This window comes from Pagrus major, chromosome 12, assembly GCF_040436345.1.
Source record: "Pagrus major chromosome 12, Pma_NU_1.0".
NCBI lineage: Eukaryota > Metazoa > Chordata > Actinopteri > Spariformes > Sparidae > Pagrus > Pagrus major.
Genome location: NC_133226.1, coordinates 3,206,653 through 3,229,667, shown reverse-complemented (window position 1 = coordinate 3,229,667; position 23,015 = coordinate 3,206,653). Strand labels below are relative to the sequence as shown.

General features: G+C 40.1%; 1 protein-coding gene across 1 annotated transcript; it reads left to right on the top strand.

Annotated features, from left to right (window-relative positions):
- The first annotated feature begins 14,460 nt into the window (after nt 1–14,460).
- LOC141005575 (major intrinsically disordered NOTCH2-binding receptor 1-like) lies at nt 14,461–21,143 on the top strand. The gene is made up of 3 exons (XM_073477455.1): nt 14,461–14,607; nt 16,974–17,219; nt 20,943–21,143. Exons 1-3 carry the CDS (start codon nt 14,461–14,463, stop codon nt 21,141–21,143), a joined length of 594 nt encoding a protein of 197 aa, XP_073333556.1.
- The last annotated feature ends 1,872 nt before the right edge of the window (nt 21,144–23,015 follow it).

Genomic DNA, 23,015 nt, shown 5'->3' with positions numbered 1-23,015 from the left:
TGGAAGCAGAAGTATCAATGATCTGGACAAATAAAGCCCACGTGACACTCTTATCTGGTTGTTTAGCCTTTGGTAAAATACTGAATATAGTCTTATATTCCTTCTATTTATTGCCTCTGCAACCATGATAAAGTCTTTTCTGTACAGGAGACCTATGAATTTTTCTCACGTCAAGGCAAAAGCGAGTTTTTCTCGTTCCATCTCAGCATAGCAACACTATACATCAGTGAACAGAGAGGCTGGTGTGTTCAATCTGTTTGCTTTTGGCTCATGATTGTTCCTAATTCCACTTCAGCACCTCTTCCATCCTCTGCCTCAGCCTCTTGACTGAAGTGTGCCATTACATGTGAGCAAGCTAGCTCACTCTTCCGCTCTGTAAACTCTGTTTCCTGCTCCGTTTCCAACATCCATTTGCAGTATTGCATCATGAGTCTCTTCAATACCTCTGATGTAGCAGCCACTTAGGGGATACATCTGCCACTGTAGTTCAATAGCCCCAAGAAGCTGGATGGCCTTTGATTCTACTACATCTACATCTTCAGTTTTGTTTCTCCAATGCTATTTCAGCTATAATAGCCCCTAAACACAAGTTCAGCTGCCCGACCCCTGCAGCACATTCAGAATGCAGCAGCACTGCCTACTGGGATCCGATTCAAGACACTGCTGATACTTGCCTACCATCCTGCAAATGGCTTATGCCCACCCCACATCCATGACATTGTCAACCCATACACGTGAGCATCTCCACTATGTTCAGCAATGGTGGACAAGCTCCCCATAGACATCAGAACAGCAGAAACTCTACACATCTTACATCTCAGACTGGAAACTCATCTGTTCAGACTGCACCTCGGCCCTTAAAATAGATGAATAACTCAACTGGCACTAATTAGAGCACATACCAAGGCCCAACAGTCCCCTTTAATTCAATCAAGCCTTACCCAATATCAAACTTGATAGCCCTGGATCACTCTAAATTTTAAACTACCCATAACTGCTTAACCATAATTTAACCATATCTTGGATCGGCATCAAATTGTACTCACTCATTGATACCAGCCACAAAATTCAAAAAACGCTGTATCTCACAATGTTAAAGATGGGGAGAACAAATTCCGATCCACCCCGTTATCCACACCAAAAGTTAATGGAGTCTGTTCTGAGCCGAGACCCATCCTCCTTCCAAGTTTCATGGAGATCCGTTCAGTTGTGTGATCCTGCTGAGAGACCAACCAGCCAACTGACAAATGGCCACATTATCTCTGTCTTATTGTTCTAAATGTAGTGCTAGAAGCAGTTCAGTATAAACGCTGAAGTTGATGTAGTTGCATGACTCTTGCAGTTTTTTGGTTGTATCCACATGGTTGAATGCATTTATTGTAAATCACTTTGGATAGTGTCATTCTAAATGAATGTAACCTAATATGATGTAATACATTAGTCACTTATAGCATCATAAACCTATGTGTCACATGTTGCCAGTGGCTTAGACTTCATCTCTATCTAAAACCATCTTTTTTTATTCACAAAGAAATTTAAACCTTTAGAAATTGTTTTTGTCACTGTGACATCACTTCATTACAATTTTGATTAATTAATAATTACGATTTTTATATCACAATTATTCAAAGTCATGTATGTTTCAGATTACTCAGCATATGAATCAAGTTCACTGTGTATGCTGATGTGCCTCCAACATCATTATTAGAGCTAAATTTTGGTATTGGATGATTGTGTTTCATCCAATACCAAAAGTATTTTTTATAAAATGGTTTCTTTGATGTTTGCGCATAGCAACCCTAGGGATCTCTCAATCTAAATAAAACAAACGATGTCAGTAGTGTGGGATCATGGAAGTTGTCTTCATTGATAAACAAGCACCATTGCTGATGACAATATATCTGACAGTGACTCAGGCAGAAATCCTGTTCACAGACGAGATAATGTTTCAAGTTTTATGTTATGTTGAGATAGGTTCGCCGACTTCCTGCCTCACTCTCTGACAAATCATCTGATGTTGTTGATAATTGACAATGATCAAGTGCAAATAAACTTTGTTATTTACATTTAAGGTTTTAGGTCCCCTGTTAAAGTCAGATGTGCAACAATCTCACCACCCCCGGCTCAACACCCCTACTCTGTGGGTGTGGGTTGTGGAGGGAGGAAGCTACATAAAATATAAATCTGTATTCAACTTCCCACATACCCAGTCTACGTGGGAGACTGAATACAAATTCATCCTTCTACACACTAAAGTTGCTCCAGTTGAGCAGCCCATTCACCAGCATCTAATGTCTATGATTGTTTCTTGTCTCCAACACTAAGTGCAGACATTCTTCTACAAAAAGGTGGCCCCTTCTGCAATAAAATGTCCATTTCATTCCGTTTTTACACTTCATAGGATGTGTCAAATACAACCCTCAGTGTAACATATTCTGGAGTATCCTGTTAACAAGTACCTGGTAAGCCCTTATTCTGCTTGTGAGAAACTGACGTGTGAAGGTCGATTTTTCTGCAAAACCTTTAAATGGCATAACTAAAATATGAATATGAGAATGTGCTTCTTGCTGTCATTTTCCACTGCTACTGACGAGACGAAGAAATCAAATCCAGCACAGGGTTTAGCTGCAGCAGTGTCAAGATGGCTCTAATCCTCAGCTGACTACAGAAGTGATGGTAGAAGAGTCAAAGACCCATCTACACAGACAGCATCCTGATCAGAAACCTAAAAAAGGTTCAAATCAAAGGTTCTACCGAGATATAAATACAGTGGTTATACTATGTTCCCTCTCTAAACCTTCCAAATTTGATTGAAGGCAAGAAAACAGAAACACTCAGATCCAGCAGAGGAAGCTGGTCCACAGAGGCAGAGGAGGTTGCCCCTCCTCTATCTTTCAGAGGTAAGAGGGAGATCAAAGTATACAAAAAGAGTAATTGGTTGAAATAAACCATTACCAAATCTCAGTATCATTTTCAGTCTTCCATCTTCCACATCTTCCATGATTGAAATTCTGATTAAATTGCTTGAACAGTGACACCTACAGGCCAGGGCAGGCAAGATGGGAAAGTGGAGTCTGTGTGAAGGCTGGGAGGCTGTTATCATCACTTTTCTCCTTAAAGCTGTGGACATTTAAAACTAACTCTGGAGGAAGCCACTGCACTGTTGCAACAATATCAACCTGTGAAGAGAATTTATATTTTCCTGCACAATTTATTTTAAATTTGTGGTAAAGCCATTCTGATAGTGGGTGGCGGTATGCATCTTTAAGGTTGGTTTGTAATTCTGCCAATAAACACAGAGGAGAGGAAGAAGAAGAAGAAGAAGAAGAAGAAGAAGGCTGCATCCAAATCGCGTGGACGTCAGTTGTACGTACTGAGTTGTGTTTACTGTCAACACGTCAAGTCTGCGAGGGACGTTAATCAACGTTAATATAAAGTTATTGTAACACCCATTCATAAAAACTTCAACATCATGTCCGTATTGCAATGAATTGTGGGTAATTAAATCAGGGAAATCTGGTCAAGTCTGCAACCCAAGGGACTCTGTGGAAGTCTTACGGACTTCCTGTGAACGTGCCCGTAAAGTCTGCAAGACCAGTGAAGTCCAGATATTTGGATGCAGCCTCAGAAGAGACCATCTTGCGATGGGATAACACTGCCTGTGATGCCAAATCCATGTAAATGGTGCCATGGAACACATGACACAACAAATGTATTCAATATGTCTAACCAACCTTGCACGGTCAACTGTTAGTATTAACTTATATGTGTTTTGCTGAAATGCTGAATTTTGCTGTGTGTAAAACATTAAACATGCTACAATTCACCTGTTTCACCAAACTCAATTCTCTCATGTCATGGCACCCACTGATTTGGTATCGCTGCTGGTGTGATCCCATCACAAGAGTTTGACCCAATGTTTTAGAGTGGACGGGAATGATTGAAACTGGGATACAGTGATGCAAGACTTAAGACACATATGGGCCAGGGGTGTAAAATGGGGGGCAGATGGCCCTTCCCCAACTTCGCCCCCGCTACTTCTGGCGGCCTTGCTGACTTCCATCTTCAAACTGGGACTTCATTTTGATCTCAACTACACAACTGTTTTATGAATCGACATCTTACATGGTTGTGAAACTATGGCGCTAACGAAATCTGTCCGCAGACAGGCAGGCCTCTTGGCAAGTACAAAGGGTAGCACGCTGTTGTCGCACCCATGATGTCAAACTACCTGGGTACAGCCATGCAGTGTAGACTAGGTGCATGGTGTGGACAATTTTGACAGTTTTCAAAAGGAAGAAGTTCTGCAAAAACAACAAGGCCGAACAAAAAAACTAAAAGGCAAATAGAAAGTTGGGTCTGTGTGTAGAATGATGAATAATAATCAGTATGTGAGTCATACACAGGTCTAGGCTGAACAGGGAGAGGGTGGAGGGAGAAGCTTCAATGTGGCAATATGAAGAAAAGGGCTGCAAAATCTGTTGAAATTTAGAAATTCTGATTCAATTGCTTGAACAGTGACACCCACAGGCCAGATCAGGCAAGAGGGGAAATCAAAGTCTGTGTGCAAACAGAGCCATGTAGAGAATGTTTGACTTCACTTTGAGGTCCTGAACCAGGCCGTTTTTAATGTAACAGACACAGGAGATGGTTGTGCAAAAAGGTCGTTACGAGGCAGAGAAATGATCCCTTTCAGATCAAGATCAAAGTCTAAGGAAACAAGGGTATCGCTTACACATACAGTCCTTAACAGGAAAGTATGTAAAGCCGGGAGATCTGAAGAAAAAAACAGGATCATCCCAATTTGGGATGATGAGACAGCCACAGGAAACATCCTCGTATTAATAGTTAAGTGCCCAAGAGGATCAGCAATAACCTCAGAAAGGTACAGATTTATGTATCATTATTGCAACACCTTGTGGGAAAGCAGAATGATGAAGTTGACCCAACCAACCTTTTCTAATTCGAAGCTGATCTGAGGGTCTTGTGAGAAAGCAATTTGGGTGCCCATGTGCTTTAAGCGAGAAAGGACCTTACATTCCAGCCAGAATACTGCGGAGCAGACAGGTGCAAGAAAACCACTAACAGACATTAATCCACAGAAAGGTAATTACTGGGGTCAGAGAATTCATTTAAAGTGAGATAAAACCATCATTAAAGAAAGAAGAAACAGAACCTTTAAAAAAATATCTAAACTCGAAAACCACATATCAAAAACAACAACCCACCCACCTACACCAAGTTGTCTCCCATAATGAGACGTCAGCAGTATCCTTGCCTTTAGAGCTAGGATTGGTTAATTATTATTTTAGAAGCATTTTTTGTTATATTCATATAAAAAAAACTCTTCATCTCTTGATTCCAGACAGTGATCAATAAATCAGCCCTCCACGAAAAAAAGAAGAGAAAAACTATCTGGTGCCCGTGGCGGTCGCAGGCCTCTAAAAAGCTAACCTGTTTGTCCACATACCTGCCTACCTGCAGGAACTGAGCCTGTTCACTCACTTTATCAGCAGAAGAAAATACATACCGTGCATCCCTGGATACTATGTCACCTAGCTGAGGGCCATCCATTGGTTGGTTGTTTGACCACATTAGTCCAGATTGAAAAGTCTACATAGTTATCATTATTCACGTTCAGGATGAACTGTTATAACTTTGGTAATCCTCTGACTTTTCATCATGTGCCATCATTAGGGCCAAAGTATATACATCACACTCAGCTGTACTTTGTGTTTACTGCATATTAGCAAACATGCTAAAATTCTAAACTAAGATGGTGAACATGGTAAATATTATTCAATTCAATTACATTTTTATTCATATAGCGCCAATTCATGTTACTCATGACACTGTCCAATTGGAGCAGGTCTAGACCATAGTCTTTAATTAATGCGCAGTATTTACAGAGGCCAACATTTCCACCATGAGCAAGCACTTGGCAACAGTGGCGAGAAAAAAATGTTTTTTAAACAGGCAGAAACCTTGAACAGAACCGGACCCAGTGGTGGGTGACCACCTGTCGATACAACTGGTTTTCCCAGGAAGTCTCTCATGAAAGCATTAACCACGCCCGACCCTGCTTAACTTCTGAGACTGGACGAGATTGGATGTGTTCAGGGTGGTGTGGTCATTAGTTATAGCTGCTAAATATGTTTATTGTAGCTAGAATTTCTTCTGCCTCACAGGGACACTCGACCACTACAGGTGAACAGAACTTATTGTACATAAGTGTATTGTACTTATTGTATTGTAAGTGGTTGTGTCGGCGAGCGAGTACATGTTTTTTACTTTCGATGCCCTTCATTTTTTAGTGTCGCTGGTCAGTGAGCCTGCTTTTCCACAACACTGAAGGGTGGATTCACTCACAGTCCAACAGAAAATAAATATGGTTGAACTTCACCAAGCTTCTTCCCACCATCAGTGGGTCTTCATTAGGGACTCAAAGCAGTGAGGGTAGAGGGACAGCTACAGCGTCTGCCAAACATTTGAATGGGTTGCTGTAGTAATGGATGTGCAGTGTGGAGCTTTTTTATTTTTCTTGAACACTGTAGCTGTCCTCTCAACCGCCACTGCTTAGAGTCCCTATTGTTAGTCTAGTTTAAAACATATTTAGGGGACTGATGGCTCAAAGGTTAGAGAAGAGAGCTTGTGACAAGAGGGTTGCCAGCTCAGTCTGGGTGGGGAAAGTGAAAGGCAGCACTTGCCCCTCCCTCATTACCAGCAGTAAGGGCCGTAACCCCAACCGCTTCAGTGGAGCTGCTCAGTGGCCAGCAGTGGATCAGACTGTGGTTGTACTGGGCAGCTTGCAGACATGAATGTGTAACTGTGTGACTGTGACTGATCATGGTGTTCCTGAAAAAGAGAGCCTTGCTCTCATTAATACACGAAGGTTATATATATATATATATACACATATATATACATACATATACATACTTTGAAAAACATAAGAAAAAGTTGGCAACCAACAAGAATTCAAGTTCAAACGATCGCCTGAAGAGACTAACTCACTGACTGACTGTTTGCAGGCATTAGGTTCGGTCTGCTGTGGCCTCTGCTGCAGTTTCCTCACTCCATCACTATCTGTCTTCAGAGACATTCCCATACTTGGCCACCTGGGTACCGCAGGCTGAAAGGCTCTCCTCTACTGGTCTCATTGTATTGAATGAATAATATAAAGACAGTGCTGAATTGATTAGTTGATTGGTAAGTCACTGATTGAAAATGATCTGATAACTAATCTTATAACCAAGTGGGGCAAAAATACAAAGTTAACCTCTTCCAACAAAAATATGTATTTCATAGCAGTAAAAATAGAACACTTGGGCTGTTAGGCCTCTGTGTGCACAATATGTCAGCAGTCTGGGGGACTGTGTGTGGTAATGATTGGTTAATGAATCGGATAAATCAACAGTCATCAAAGATGGAAATTATCATCATGAATATGGGCAGCTAAGAATTCTTTATAGTGTTCAAAATTCTTTCTATTTCTATTACACAAATATTCTAAACTGTTATCTATCTATCTATCTAGCTATCTTTCTATCTATCTATCTATCTATCTATCTATCTATCTATCTATCTATCTATCTATCTATCTACCTGCCTACCTATGTATGGTGGCCTCTGTACTGCTGTGCAGCATCTGGCTAGGCTATTCTGCTGCTCCTCCTATGACAAAATCAGAACAGTCCATGCAACCTCTGTACCACTGCAACAGTGCTGTGCTGAGGACATGTCTTGTTGGAAATGAGATGAACTTGGGTCGCGGGAAAATGCATCAAGTCCGAACAAACGTCGCATTGACGCGCTGAGCTAGCATCCACTGCGTAGTGCCTCCTGCCTGCTGCTGCTGCTGCTGCTGCTGCATGAGGAGCTGCTGCTGCTGCTGCTGCTGCTGCTGCCTACAGCCACAGTCCTGATGAGGATGATGTCAGTGTTCGAGGATGGGAACACATTAGTCCAACAGCAGCCAGCAGGGAAACGACTACACAGGACAGTAATGAGCAAATAAGCCACTGCAGCCCTCTGTGCAGAACATGCATCCTCACACAGCCACACGCTTTGCAGCCTCCGAATGGTAACATGTAATTTGATATGTGCACAGAAGCGACAACGTGATGCACAATCCTTACCGTGCTCAATCAGCCCGTCGGACTGATGCCAGATTAAAGATGAATTAAGATGGGAGACGATCCATGGCTGCAATAAGTACAGTTACACTAATATAATCTGCTCTGTGTCTTCCTAAATAGGCTCGTAGCCGCTCACAGAGCGCGACAAACACGGTGCTGCAAATCAAAAGCTCCATGTCTTACCGCATCAGTCCGGAATCCCAGCCCGAGCTTATCCATTTTCTGTCACGGACGCGATACGAGGCAGTGCGATAGTGGTTTCCCAATGACGACATCGGACATGTGCCAGAGGTAAAACTGCAATATCCGCCTTATTGGTCGGACTCCCTGGATTTTTTTCTCTCCTCCTCCCAAACGTTACATCGTTCGTGAATCGCTGCGCAACCCCGCTGCACCATCCTCATCCACCGTGCGTGGCCGCAACCACAACCCCCTCCCTCTCTCTCCTCTCCCTCTCTCTCTCTCTATCCCTCTCTCCTCTCTCTCCTCTCTCTCTCTCTCTCCTCTCTCCCCCTCTCTCCCCCCTCTCTCTGCCTCCATCCTGCCTGCAGCACCGACAGAAGCACGTAAACCTCCGCCAAGGAGGCTGAGCTGCGTCCTCCATCTGTTTGCCTGCGACGACCATATTTTCATAAAGTAAATGTGTTGTGCACATCCACGCTCCCATCAGGAGGGAATCTGTTAATGTGCTGAGCCCCCATGACCTTGCCCTTTGCGCCGCCATCAGGATTAGTGTTTTGCATTTTGCTGAATCATCTTTGAGCCGATTGACATCAAATTAATCAGCAATAGCTTTGATAACTGATCGAAAAGTCACTGTTAAGCAAAAAATGACAAAAAAATCATTCACAATCCACTTCTCCAGAGCCGGTCTTCATAGTTCTCTACTTCATTTTGGGGTGGTCAGTTCAGAGACTTAACTATTTGTTTAATGAATATAATAATCAGCAGCAGACTGAACCTACATAAGGCCAGTAGTTTTAAACATATGGGTCATGATTGTACAGACAATGTGGTTTAACACAAGGAACTTGCAATAGAAATTATTCAAGGCACCGTGTCATTTACACTGGGGACATGCCTCCACCACTTTTGTCCACATCACTTTTTAACAGCGTAATTAGTTTCAGAAGTAAACTTCTGATCTGAAATGTACAATCGCCCACATATGTTGAAGACTGTATAAAAACTGTTGATTCATCTGAGCCCTTGTGTCAACACCACTTTCAATGCAAAGTGACATCCTTGATTGAAATTATGACAATACTTTACTGGACCAAGGTAAATTCAGAGTCAAACTTTGTGAACATATTGCTTTACAACACAACAAACATGAGGTCAAATATATCAACTACAACATGCTTAAACTGACACAAACTCCAAGTCAACTCAGCCCTGTGTTGTCCCCATGCTGCAAGCCCTTATATCAGCAAAAATGTAAAATCAACTTTGCAGAGAACACTCACATCACATTTTCCTGAAAGGGACCCCATAAGTAGTGCTGAAACTATGCAAAGTAACGCTAGGCCTACATTGTTATGTGAGCTTGTCCCATTGGCTCAAATTCAAACATTTGCAAACACTGACTGATGTTACTGTGGCTCGCTAGCAAAGCTAACATATAAAGCGGCCTGTAATTCAGTGCAGAGAAAGACTGGTGACGATTGTAAAGGTGTTTTTTAATTGAAGTGAGGTGAAGAAAACAATCTGTTCTTTTTAATAAAAACAAAGCACTGTTTAGTAAAGAGTTGAACATGGACGGAAACAGTCACATAGATGGAATTTCAAAATAAATCAACCATCTTAACCATGGAGGTGATATGAATCGATGTTTTCACTTTGCATCGATGCAGTTGGATTGTTGATCATTGAATTGATATATCGATCTGGATCCATGTATGGTTACACCCCTAGCAAGAAGGTTCTTCTCGTGTCAGAGTGTTTCCTCCAGGTGCTCCAGGTTCCTCCCACAGTCCAAGGATATGCAGGTTAATTTCACTCCAAATTGCCCATGGGTGTGAATGTGAGTCTGATGGTTCGTTATCTCTATATTTGTCTGTGTATCAGCCCTGTGATGAACTAGCAACCTGCTCAGGGTAGACCCCATCTCTTTGCCCCAGCCCCCTGTGACCCTCCAAAGGATGAGCAGTGATTGATGGTGGATGGATGGAACTAAAGAAATGCCTAACATGTCTGCTAATCACGTGCGCTGTACAGTGTCATGTGCCACCCTGGGGAGGCAGTGGCTCAAACCATTGTGAGGCAAAGGGCAGGGGGTCTCAATCTTTAGAAACCTTAAGACACACTATTAAGGGTCTATAGCTAGCACAAGTGCCATCATTGCTTATTATAAATATGATTTAAATCACATAATTGTGTTTACAGTGATATATTGGGGGAGACAAATCATATTTTTCCCAGGATGGGGGTTGTGTCCGCTTGTCCCTCAGGATTTCTGCCAATGCCCTACATACTGTCAGTGACTGATGACTTCATAGACACTACACATACTTTATGTCTATAAGCAGCAATGTAACCAGTTGAGATGTGGATACACCCAAAGGAACAGTGAGGCACCAACCAAAATAAGGTGGGTGTTTGGGTACCACAATACAGATACAAGACAATCATATATTTGCTGAAAAGAGTTATATTGGAAAGACTGACTGCAAAAACATAAGAACTCCCACTCATTCAATACAAGAGAAATGTCCCACGCTTCAACCTACAAAGCAACGTCACAGGACCAAACAACAGTAATGTGCTAACTGGTAGTGTCTTTGGCAACTTACATGAGGAAAAAAATACACCCGTTTTACATGAAAACGTGTCTGACATCCTGTCTGTCCTACTGACTGTTTGTCACATTTCTCCCCAAAAAACAGCATCTGTCCCCGGCAGCAGAGCCAGGCAGCTCCCGCAGTTGATCTCAATGATTATGTGACGTGATTTAGAGCAAAACACTGTCTCCTTCCACTATTCTGTTGTTGTAGTTACTGTCTCTGACTCTTGTATTGAAAAGAAATCACTGTGACGGTCAGCCCTACCGACCAAGACTTCAGTGGACTTTCCCCCAGAAAACAGCCTCCCTCCCCGAGAGCGAGAGAGTCAGACAGCGTCCTGTTTACTGATGGTGATTATGTAATTATGTCACATTTAGAGCAAAAAATGTAACTTTGTCACTTTCCAGAATGCATGGTGGGTCAGGATCTCAACCACAAAACATTATAACTGCATCCATATGATTATAAACAGTCAGCGGGTACATTAGATTAACAGGAGGACACCGGGAAACACAGAGCTCAACGTCATGATGTGTGGCATCACACCTGTTTTGGTTCCGCAGTGCCAGCATGCTTTATGAATTGACACACTGGTGCGGCTTTATGCTGGAGCTGCTTGGTTCAGTGTGAACAAACAAAGGCTCCTGCTTAATGGTTCGGATAAGTACAAAAGCATATCATCCACAGATACGGATACTTTATGTTCAGAGTTCTTCCTCCATATACCTTTAATTGAAATGCCATCATGCAGGGCAATTGCTAACAGCTTATCTGCCAAAGAAAATGAGAGGGGAGACAAGGAGCAGCCCTGTCTGGTTCTACGACCTAATGAAACAAAAGCAGGTTAATATTCGTACAAATTGCCCCCAAGAGGGAACGAGTAGAGAATCTGAATCCACGATGTAAACTTCACACCAAATCCAATCCAAATTCTGAGGAATATAACTTTGAATAAAACACTGATTGATCACCTGGGGTTCTGTCATTTTAATTTCCCATCTCATTATTAATTCCAATTAAAAATTGATCTGTAGTCTTTTGCCATAAGTCAAACTTTTTCCAGTCTTTTCACCATACTCATGTCTTGTGTCTTGATTTATTTAAAGGGTCTTCAGCATATTTTGTGGATAAGAGATTAAATTGAGTTGGAAGTGTCCATCAGCATCCATCCAGTTGTAGGATATCCTTGGTTAATTTTTTGTGACGTTCATTTGGGGTTTTTTATAGTTGGGCACTATATGATATAATCTGACCCCTAACATATGCTTTCATTCCCAAATTGTTGAAAAAGACATTCCTGGGGTTTGATTACGTGCTAGATATTCTTTTATCTCAGTTGAAATGAATTTGACAAATCTGGAATCAGAAAGGAGTAACGTATCGAGACATAATGGGTGGTAGCTTCAGTGTGTGGTTGGTATACATAGGGTCAATGCGTGAATATGATTTATGGACTGGTGAATAGAAAGAGTAACTTCTGCTTTTAGAAGCAAAATGGCAGGTGTCAGCCATCCCATATGTTTTAGTAAACATTTGAATTGCCAGCGCTAATTTAGATGGGGCCAAAGTTCTGGGTGAACTATGATCCAGGGAGGGCGACAGCACACAATTCACATCTCCTCCTAGTACAAGGTGAGGCGTGTCTATATTGTGAAAGAAAGCTAGTAAAAAATGTGTTGTCATCCCACTTTGGCACATAAACATTTGCCAGAATAACCGGGGTGTTATTTAATCTACCTACCACTATAATGCAACGGCCTGTGGAGTCTGCCTCAACCGCTGACATGATGAATGGGACATTTTTATTTGTAAGAATTGCAGCTCGTCTAGACTTGGAATGAAAGTTGGAATAATAAAACCGACCCACCCATCCCCCTCTCAAATCTAGCATGCTCAAACGTAGTTCAGTGGATTTCTCGGAGTAAGGCAGTGCCCATGATAAGTTGATTCAAATGTGAGAGTACTTTTTTATGCTTCACAGCACGATTGAGGGATTTAACATTCCAACTCACAAAAGTGACCTAGCAACCACCCGACCTATTCAAGTTGTATTCAAATTTGGTTGAGCCATATTGAGTAAAGGTGGGCATATAGTCAGAGATATAGTCATGTATGATGGACTTAATCAGTTGTGCTTGTACAAAGAAGAACCCCTCCACTGATACATTAGTGAACAAGGCAGAGAGGGAGAAAAATCCACTATAAAAGTTTGGTGCAGTGGTTTCCTGACTCCAGTCACCGACAAGAACACGGTGAAAGTATCAACACATTAAGTGCTTGTGGGAGAGAACACTAGTCTAACAGGTTGCTCTGCTCTTGTTAAAATATAATAGAAATATATCAATTAAATTATAAATGAATAAAATAAAATAAACAAATAAATAAAAGCTGGTATCTATATTAACCAATAACCTAGCACCCCTAGACACTTCTGGATCATGCTACATTCTCAGGTGGAAAATGAAACAGAAACATTCAAACGGTAGGTATGACAAATGAAATACTTAAAGAGGTCATATTATGCTAATTTTTGGGTACATACTTTTATTTGGGGGTCCTAGTAGAATAGGAAACTAAGAATCATGTTGTTGTTAACTGAGAATGAACCTTTCAGTCCACCATGTTTCTACAGTAGCCCAGAATGGACAAACCAAACACTCTCCATAGGGGTTCTGTGCTTTTCTCGAGGGGTATTTCATCAGCTACAATCTGCAACCTCACCACTAGATGCCACTGAATCCTACACGCTGGACCTTTAAGTAAGAGTACCAATCACACACTGTGTAATACTGAATACACAACACAAAGCTGTTATTTAAGTAAATGTATACCGGATAATTATAATCAGGAAAGTGTGCTTAAAATATTAAAAGTAAAATAAATGTCCCTTTTAGTGTTCTACTGTTATAAATGATATCATTAAATTATTATTACTGATGCTTTAAGGTTTAGGATTGAAGCTTAGGAAAACAGCATTTTACTTTACTGTAGTAGGTTCAGCTGGAGCTCATTTTAACTATCATAAACTATTTTATACAAGGCTGCCGCAAATCATTTATTTCATTATAGATACGTTTCCTGATTGTATGCCCAATTGACATATTAGGCCAATCCTTTCAGCTCTTCTTCTCTACAGTTGTGGCTAATTTCATCTACAACAAAGTATCATATTTTATAAGATGCTCATATGTTTTGTATGAGTAAATGTGCTTGGTTACAGCTCACCATTGGCAGATATTACATAACACAATACTCAGATGACTGCAGTATGGAGGTAGCGTGGGTAAACTAAGGCAGTAGGCCTCCACCCCTCTCTCTCTATCCTATCCTATCCTATCAATCCCTCACTACACTGCTGGCTCTCAGCGTCACACTCCTAATGGTCAGGTTGGGTTACACACACCTGCAAGTGATACAAGCTCATAAATTATTAGGGAACTTGCAAGTTGTAGTGAGTGTGTGCATCGAGCCGGGTTGCTGGCAGGTGAAGCAGTCAGTGTGGATGGAGCAGTCAGTGTGGATGGAGCGACACAGTCAGGATGGACATCTCTGTTCTGCCCAACAACAACCACCCAGAGAAGTTCCTCCAGCTGGACGTTGGGATGCTGCCGGCCACACATGGCATGTTTCAGGTCGGGGCAGTGATATCCAGTCAGAGACACTGGCAGAACAGGGTCTACTCTCAGGTATGGACTATGTCACAGCCACTCTCTCTGTGTGCTCATCTCTGTTTGCTTTTGTGTCGGTTTTACTCAAACTTTGACATGGATTAAATTTAGTTCCTTAAATGTTATTCCACATTATACATGAACCCAAATACATTATTGATGAAGTGCATTTATTCTGCATGAGTGATCTCAGTAGAGATCATCCTCACATCCGTGGATATAGTGTCTTGAAACAGGAGAACAGGACAGTGCATTATTCAGTGTTGATCAGTCAGAATTAATCATATCCAGGGGACAGGAGTGTGCTCTAATATTTGATCCACAATCCAAACTTTATGTGAACACAAAAATGACAACAGAAGGAGGGCTGACCTCAGAGCTGTTAGTCAAGTAAAATGAAGTCAAGTAAAGTGAAATAAAGTTTATATGGTCCAAAATCTCAAAGTTTTTCCTCGGTGGCTTTACCATCTCTACAACATACCACACCATATAGACCCTGGTTATTTGAGTAATTGGAAACTGGTTGAAGGGGCACTATGTAGTTTTGTTTGAAGCTAGAAAGGTGGCAGGGTCCGCCACATATTAAAAAAAAAGTAAAACAGTATAAACTGTGTTGTCCTTTAAGGTCAGTTTGTTTATTCAGTCATGAAAACAAAGAGAGTTTGATTATTTAGTTTGTTTAGGCAGAAAAACATCAGCCAATGAAGATCTTTCTCTGCTCATTAACATTTCTTTAACAAAACTACAGTGCTCCTTTAAAGTACAATATTAAAGGAGCAGGTTTGTAAGATATGGCCTGAATTTTAGCTATAAACATTCAAAAATGAACTGAATGTGAAGAAACAACATGTTATGTTGAAGGCTGTCCGAGCCTAATTGCCTTGTTGACACAACATAAAACTCACTTCATTCAAACATAAACAAAATCAACTTATTATTGTTTATATATATTATATTTAGATGTATAATTATGCCTTCAACTAAGGTCACTCACAGCTAGGGATGTCTCCACTGAGCCACAACATCCTGGATAATCACCAGTATCTGAAGCTGGTTATCAACTGACTGCTAACTCTTGGTAAAAAGGTATAATCTTCATCACTACAATATCAATAAAACCATTTATGAAGTGCCTAAAATGATATGAGATCAAATGGTGCTACCTACTGGGATATTTGATAATTGCAACTAAAAAAGTGATATTCATCTAGGGATTAACATAACCACACCACTAGAGCAGAATTAGCAGATGTAGAGACTAGAAATAATTATTTTCATGATAGTACGAGGCTAAAGCTTTAAAAAGAGTGGGACCGATCACATACATCTTAAAATATGTTAGAGTGAGCATATGTGTTTCTATGTTCTGATGATTAGCACACTGGAAGGAGCTGCTTTTTCTTAAAACTAGGGCACAGATGCAGTAGCAATGTGCAATTATTACTTACGATTAGTTCCCTATGGTCAGAGAAAACTGAGAAAAGGCCCTAGGCTTCCCCATTGCTCTAAAGGTGGGAAATCCTTCAACAACCACAATGCACTGCACGTTGATACAGTTTATTTGACCAAAATGTTGCATCTATAATCACTGAAGCTAATTAACAGTGTATGGATGTTGTTTTGTCATAAAAGCTTTTTCTTAGCTGCAGTGAGTGTAAGAGTGTAAACGCATCAGCTGTCAGGAGTCCTGTTGAAAGGGAAGAAACTTAGCACAAATTATCAAATCAAATCAAATCAAATCAAAACTTCATTTATAGAGCACTTTTCATGCAAGGACATGCAACACAAAGTGCTTTACACATGAAAGAAAAAACAATTACAAAGAAAGCCCCTCCCTCCCACTCTCCATACTACACACATGCACACACATACACACACACATACAAGAAGGGACCCAAGGACAGCACCCCCAGCAGCAGCCCAGACACAGCTTCCAGTGTGGAGGACCCCCCTGAGGAAACACTGGAGTTAAACCTAAAAACTAAAAACATAAGATAGGATTTTGGGAAGACCAGAGAGCAGGGCATTACAGTAATCTAAGAGACAGGAAATAAAAGCATGCATTAGCACCTCCGTACTGGCCTGGGAGAGAAACGGGCGGACTCTGGCTATGTTCTTAAGATGATAAAAACCTATTTATGTCATATTTTTGATATGTGGAATAAAATTCAGCTCAGAATCAAAAATCACGCCCAGATTTTTTACTGATTGTGTTGGTTTTAAATTAAATGCAGATATAATCGTCCTTTTAAGCAGACTTTTGATTGAGGCACCTTGTATATTGTATCTCCAGCATCTTCTCTGTCTTTAAAAAGTGTTGAAAGCTGTCAGGTGGAAGAGTGTGTGAGAATTCAGATCTACTGTATGTCTCGTTGTCTCTACAGAGGGACGGGAGGGTAACGACTGACAGCAGGTCTCCTCCGTCCCCAGAGGGCACTCCTGTGGCGTTTGTGGACAGATACCTGGAGAAACACATCACTCCTGTCACTCTGAAATCCAACATTAAAAGAAACCCTCTGTACATGGCCATGAGACAGACAGATGTGGTGGACACCAAGTCCAAGCCTTCCTGGACTGTCAAGGAGTACGACACACAAATAGTCCACGGTAACCTTGCAGATTATTTAAAGGTAATTTGTGACAGAGTGAGAGTAAACTGTGGCTGACTGACAGGATGAATGGGTGCAAAGACAGACAGCTGGATGAATGAAGGGATACAGTGGGCTGGTTTCAGGGGCTTGCTCAAAAATATGATGACATAATTAACTTTGAAATATATAAAGTAGAAGAAGAAGTCTTGGGTACCAGAGAGTGCTGAAAGAGATTTTGGTCACACTTTTTTTCATAGTTCACCTGTGGAGAGTTACGGAGAGTATTTGTGACATTTGCTGCTTATTAGTTGCAATTCAACAAGTCACCTCTGTGTTTAGATGTTTCACCGATTATCTATAAAGTATATGTGACAAAACAAACCTATATATTCTTAGAATAACTTTGTTGAACGTGAACTACTCACTCAACCTATACAAATGTTCAACAGATTATATATTAATATTTCACGAACAATTAGGAAACTATTTCATTATCATTTTATGGCTCATCTAATGTTTAACATCATACATACAAATGATTAACGATACACAGACAAATGGTCAATGAATGTTTTACCATGTTTATATTGTCCATGTTTATGTTTATTGTGTCTTTTATCAATGTTGAACATTTGAAAGCTTTAACTTGCAGGTTCCAACTATATTCCAGTACTGATGCTACAAAAACAGCAAATATTGACATCATGTTAATAACAGACATATGATAATATTATGTGAATATTCCAGAGCAGATCTTAGGCCTTGTGAATCTGTTATTTATCAGTTCATCTAGTTGCCTTTTCACTATTCAGTAAGTGTAACAAAAAAAAAACATTCTTCAGATACTACAATAACATTGTTGTCATGAATTTGTATGGTCACAATAATGGTGTAGTGAAAAACAGCCCTAGATCAAAATGTTTTCTTTCTTTCACAGAGAGCCAAAGTCACGCGCCTTCCAGTTTCCCTCATGGGAACTTATTTTGGAAAACATTTTTACAGTGGTCAATGGAGAGAGACAAATCATTTTTAAATATAATTAAATATTCTCACAAGTGTTAATAGCCTGTTACAGTCTAGTCTTCTGACTTGAGCCTGTCATTGGTCATCTATTCCCCCCTTCCTTCAGCTATCTGTGTGTACTGTTTTCAAAACGCTCATCGCTACATGAAACAACAACAACAACCCAAAAGCTATCAGCCTACAAGCTCAAACTGGCAAGTTACTCCAACACTAGCCTATTTGATAATGGTACAAATGTCAACAAGCAGCAGCTGTTATCTTTTCTTTTGCAGGGGTTTAGCTATGTTAATCCCAGGGCCAGCCTCCCCACATGAAAAACAAGTTTCGCCCAACACTATTTAGCAGGGGCACCGTCGCTGCTAGTGCGTTAAACACCGCCCAAGATGACTATGATTGGTTTAAAGATATGTGAACAAGCCAGAGGGTTTTTCGGCCATAGAGAGCCAAAGTCACGGCCCTTCCAGTGAACTTCATGGGACTTTATTTCAGAAAAACTGAAGCATGGCAGTGAATGGTAGGAGACAAACAATTTTTTGATCCCGTTTGAGGCGTGTTATGAATCACATATATGATGTTTATCAATTTCTGTTAAAGATCATTTTCCAAGTCAATAAAGTCTCAGTTGGCAACAGAACTCGGCACAGAATAAAGGTGAAAATCACAATAAATCTGCTCATACTGACAACTGCAGGTATGTGAAAGGAGAGTTGGTCAGTTCTGTGAGCTGCTGATATACAGGAGCAGCTCTACAAGGTTTAAGTTAGAGGGTTTTGGTGAGCGCTCAATGAGATAATATCAATAACGAGACTGTTGGCTGTGTGGTCTTTATAATGACGTATTTGACGTAATGACTGATATTTCATTAGTTTGATGACAAACGGAGACTTTATTGACATGGAAAATTATCTTTTAATTTGACAAACATCATATATGTGATACATGACACAATTGAAAAGGGATCGAAAAAAATGATTTGTCTCTCCCCACTGACCAATGTCATTTTTTTTCACGAAATAAGGTCCGATGGGTTCCAGCAGAAGGGGCTTGACTTTGGCTCTCAGTACCAGAATGAGAACTGGAGCAGACAGATGTCTGACTGTGCAAAACTCCAGAGAAGAGAATCCAAGACATTCTGATAGTTAAATGAGTCAAAATGCGTAGGCATAGCCACTAAGCGTGTAATGTGTCAGACTGCCTACATCTACCATGGACTTTCTTAGCAAGCAGTTTCTTAGCAAGTCTCGACCTTTGTCGAGACAACTTTAGACAACTTTCAGCCATCATGTTGTAAATAAAACCAACTGACAAATATCCAAGTAATTAAAAAATAAAAGCTTTTTTTCCACATGCCATATGGGGCTATGGAATAAATGTGCCAGTTATGAGTGAAGCTGGGTGGTGCTGAATCAAATTTGAAAGAAAACTGTTGGTGGTGGAAGGTCATTATAAAAAAAATAGTGCTATGATAATCCAGTCAGTTATTTCAGGCCCTACACATAACCCAGACCATATCTATTCACCTGGCAGCCTGTGGGCCAAATGGGGACAATGGACAACTTTTCCCTGTGATATAACATGTTACGTACTGCATAAGCAACATGGCTACTGCTAACAGCCTGGCTACTGTCCAGAGCTAAAAACAACTGTTTGCCCTAGAAACCCTGATCTCAGTGCTATGAATAAGCAGAATAAAACACCTGGTTGTATTATTAACTGGGCAGGTTTTATTACTTACTGATCTAATAGAAAGCCAGACAACATCGGCACTCTCAGTTGAGCGAATGTTCGTCCGTTCACTCTTGTTTTACCTCGGTTTCTATCACTCTCCCTTTTCACCTTCTTTGCTTCCTCCATCAGCAGGCTTCTTCTATCTTTCGCACTGTAGAGTTTCCACAGTTATTCCAGTTGTTGCACTGTTACCTGGGATAGTGACCGGGGAAAACAAAGCCCTCTGTTTTAATTGCACAGTGGCAGAGACGTTTTCTTTGTGCCGTAATTCAACCTCCATTTTTCTGTGAAAAATCCTGCCTGGTCGGCAGGCCACATAACATAGTGAAAGCAAGGTTTATAGGGAACCAATTTGTACGTGGGTGGTGTGATTTTTCTACAGTCGTTACACTGTGCAATCACTATTCACTATGATAAGTGAAGTTAAGCAAAAAAATTGTCTCTTGCCAGTTTAACATCCTCATTCTGGCCCTTTGATCAGTTTTTAGTAGATAATAAGACCATTCATAAGTATAGAGGTACTGTAGTTTCAACCCAGGCTGTTTGCAGAGGGAATTTATGAGAATCAAACTGACAACCTACTTCTAGATTAAAAGGTGCTTTGTTTTTTTCCCTGTACTTTTGTATATATAATGTTACTTTTTCAATTGCGAAAATGTGTTAAAAAATAAAATTGTATTGTTTTAACACATTCAGATTCAAAGCTTTATGGGTAAGACACAGGGAACGTAAAAGTCTGGTCCTCCTGAGAAAAAGTCTTTGAATAGGCCTGACCTCGACAGCCTCGTCATTGTCATATAAGCAACAACAAAAAAAATGAAATGTAGACTTCATTATATTGAAATGATTGGGGGGTTCAGTCAGTTTACTCATAGTTATATATGAATATTACAGTTGATTACAATGCCGTTGACTAAAAGCTGTGTGCATAGGTATTAATGACAACAAGATTCTTATTTGGGCTTTTTTGTTCATGGTGATATTTCAAGTTTATTTTTATTTTCTTTGTAGGAGGAAGAGAAGACTCCTAAAGATCTGGACTTCTGGCTTGAGGATCTCTACACGCCAGGATTTGACTCTTTACTGAAGAAGAAAGAAGCAGAACACAAAAGAAAGAGACTTTGTAAAACTCTTTCTTTAGTCATTTTGTCCCTTTGTGCAGTTCTCATTGTTATCATAGTACCAGTGGTGGTTTTACAGAAGAAAAACTGATGATAAGGACATTGTCATTGCATGGTACAACTTTAAGGACCTAATGTCTTCTAAGATGTGTTCATATATTGTTCTGTTCCTTTTTTATTTTGACTAAGAAGAACTAGAACTAAAAAACTAGCTGGGCTCAACAGTCACAGTGAACATGTTCTGGCCTCCCACTCTCTGGAGACCACCAACATCCACAGCGACATTTATGGTAACCTGGCAAGTAGTTGCTGAAATATCTGGCTTCACACCAAATGTTGGAAACACATGGATGACCAGTGGAGAAATAAGACTGCAGTTGAGGTAATATATAATATTACATAATAATATAATAATATCTCCATATTTTCAGGTTATATTGCAGTACATAACATACAGTATATCTCAATACTTTAAAATCTCCTCCAATGCACTTCATACATGTTCCGACTTTGCAAAATCAAATATCACAATATTTTTACCAAATATCTGGATACCAATATTGCATCAATGTTGTAGGGCTCACTATTGGTACTGTCACAAAATATTAACATATGAGATTTGATAAATTATCAATTAATTTTTGGTTATTATAAATCATCAGTAATGTGGATATAATGACTCAGTAGGTAAAGACAAGTATTAGAACAAGTAAAACAGTCGGGTAAGTTCAGAAAATCACATGAGGTTTCTGTAAAGAGCCTCTAGAACCAGGAAGAGACAACACTTTAATCACTATATAATGATATCCAAAACCTTACACAACACTGGTCTAAAATTACAACACTGATGCAATATTAATACATTGCCCAGCCCACAGTTGAGGATTATTTAATATGTTTTCCACAATGAAATTTCACTTGCTGTACTGACACTGCTGTTAGTGGAAACATTGATCCAGCAGCTGTAACATGATGTTAGCAGTAAGTTTCTGTTTTTCTGCCTTTCTTAACTTTGACTTGCATAAACTCTACATTTGAAGGATGAATCAGCAGCAACCACCACAGCTGAGACTCTCAGTTAGAAGAAGAAAACACACTACTGAAAATAACACGAGAGATGATCTCAGCTGTGGGCAATAACAGCATATAGAGCCAGAATATTTTCACATCTTACTTTGTGAATTGAGGATTTATTTGGACCAAAGCGAAGGTGATTGTGGAAAGACAAAACAAGACTGTTTTGGTGAGTTTCCTTTAGTTTGAATGAAGCTGAAACTACGGGGGCTATGACACAATCACCTTGCAAGGTACAGAGTGGTATTATGAGACATAACGGGCTGGGGTCAGCTAGTTAGCATGCTTACTTTAGTAGATACAGTATCTCTGCAACACAATACACGTCCTTGCCAAAGCATCAACACTGTTGTGTCTTCACACTCTGTTGATAATTTTTTTAAACTAAAATTCTGGCCGTATCTTACAAATTGCCACTTAAACTCAGTCACAAGAAAACAGCTTTGTTTACCTGAATTTATAAGAACTATAACCTGTGATCTCAAAGATTACAGAAAGAATCACAACCACTAAAGAGGAAAAAATTAATTGAAAATGATCTCACTTTTATTATTGTTTGTAATGTTTGCACTTTCCATTGCAAAGTGGAGTGAACAGATGTTGAGTTTTAGCAGATGGATTATTTTCCTTAAATGATGTTAATTGTGGTTGATTGTTGTCTTGCAAGTTAATTCAACAATGTTAAGCAGTTGCTTTAGGAGGCAAACTCAATAAAGTGATGTCCTAGCACATAAACATGTAGTTAACATTACAACTGGCCTTGTTACCGCCTCCATTGTCTCCTTCCTACCCATTCAGTAACAGAATGAATGAATAATACAGTGCACAAAATGAGACTTCAAATGTCACTGATTTCATTTGATTTATTTTTTGCAATAAAGATGTACAA

Excerpts from the sequence above, each read along its gene's own strand:
- LOC141005575 (XM_073477455.1), top strand. The coding sequence starts at position 14,461 with ATGGACATCTCTGTTCTGCCCAACAACAACCACCCAGAGAAGTTCCTC. Across the intron at positions 14,608-16,973 it reads AGAACAGGGTCTACTCTCAG|AGGGACGGGAGGGTAACGAC; the intron begins GTATGGACTATG and ends TTGTCTCTACAG. Across the intron at positions 17,220-20,942 it reads ACCTTGCAGATTATTTAAAG|GAGGAAGAGAAGACTCCTAA; the intron begins GTAATTTGTGAC and ends TTTTCTTTGTAG.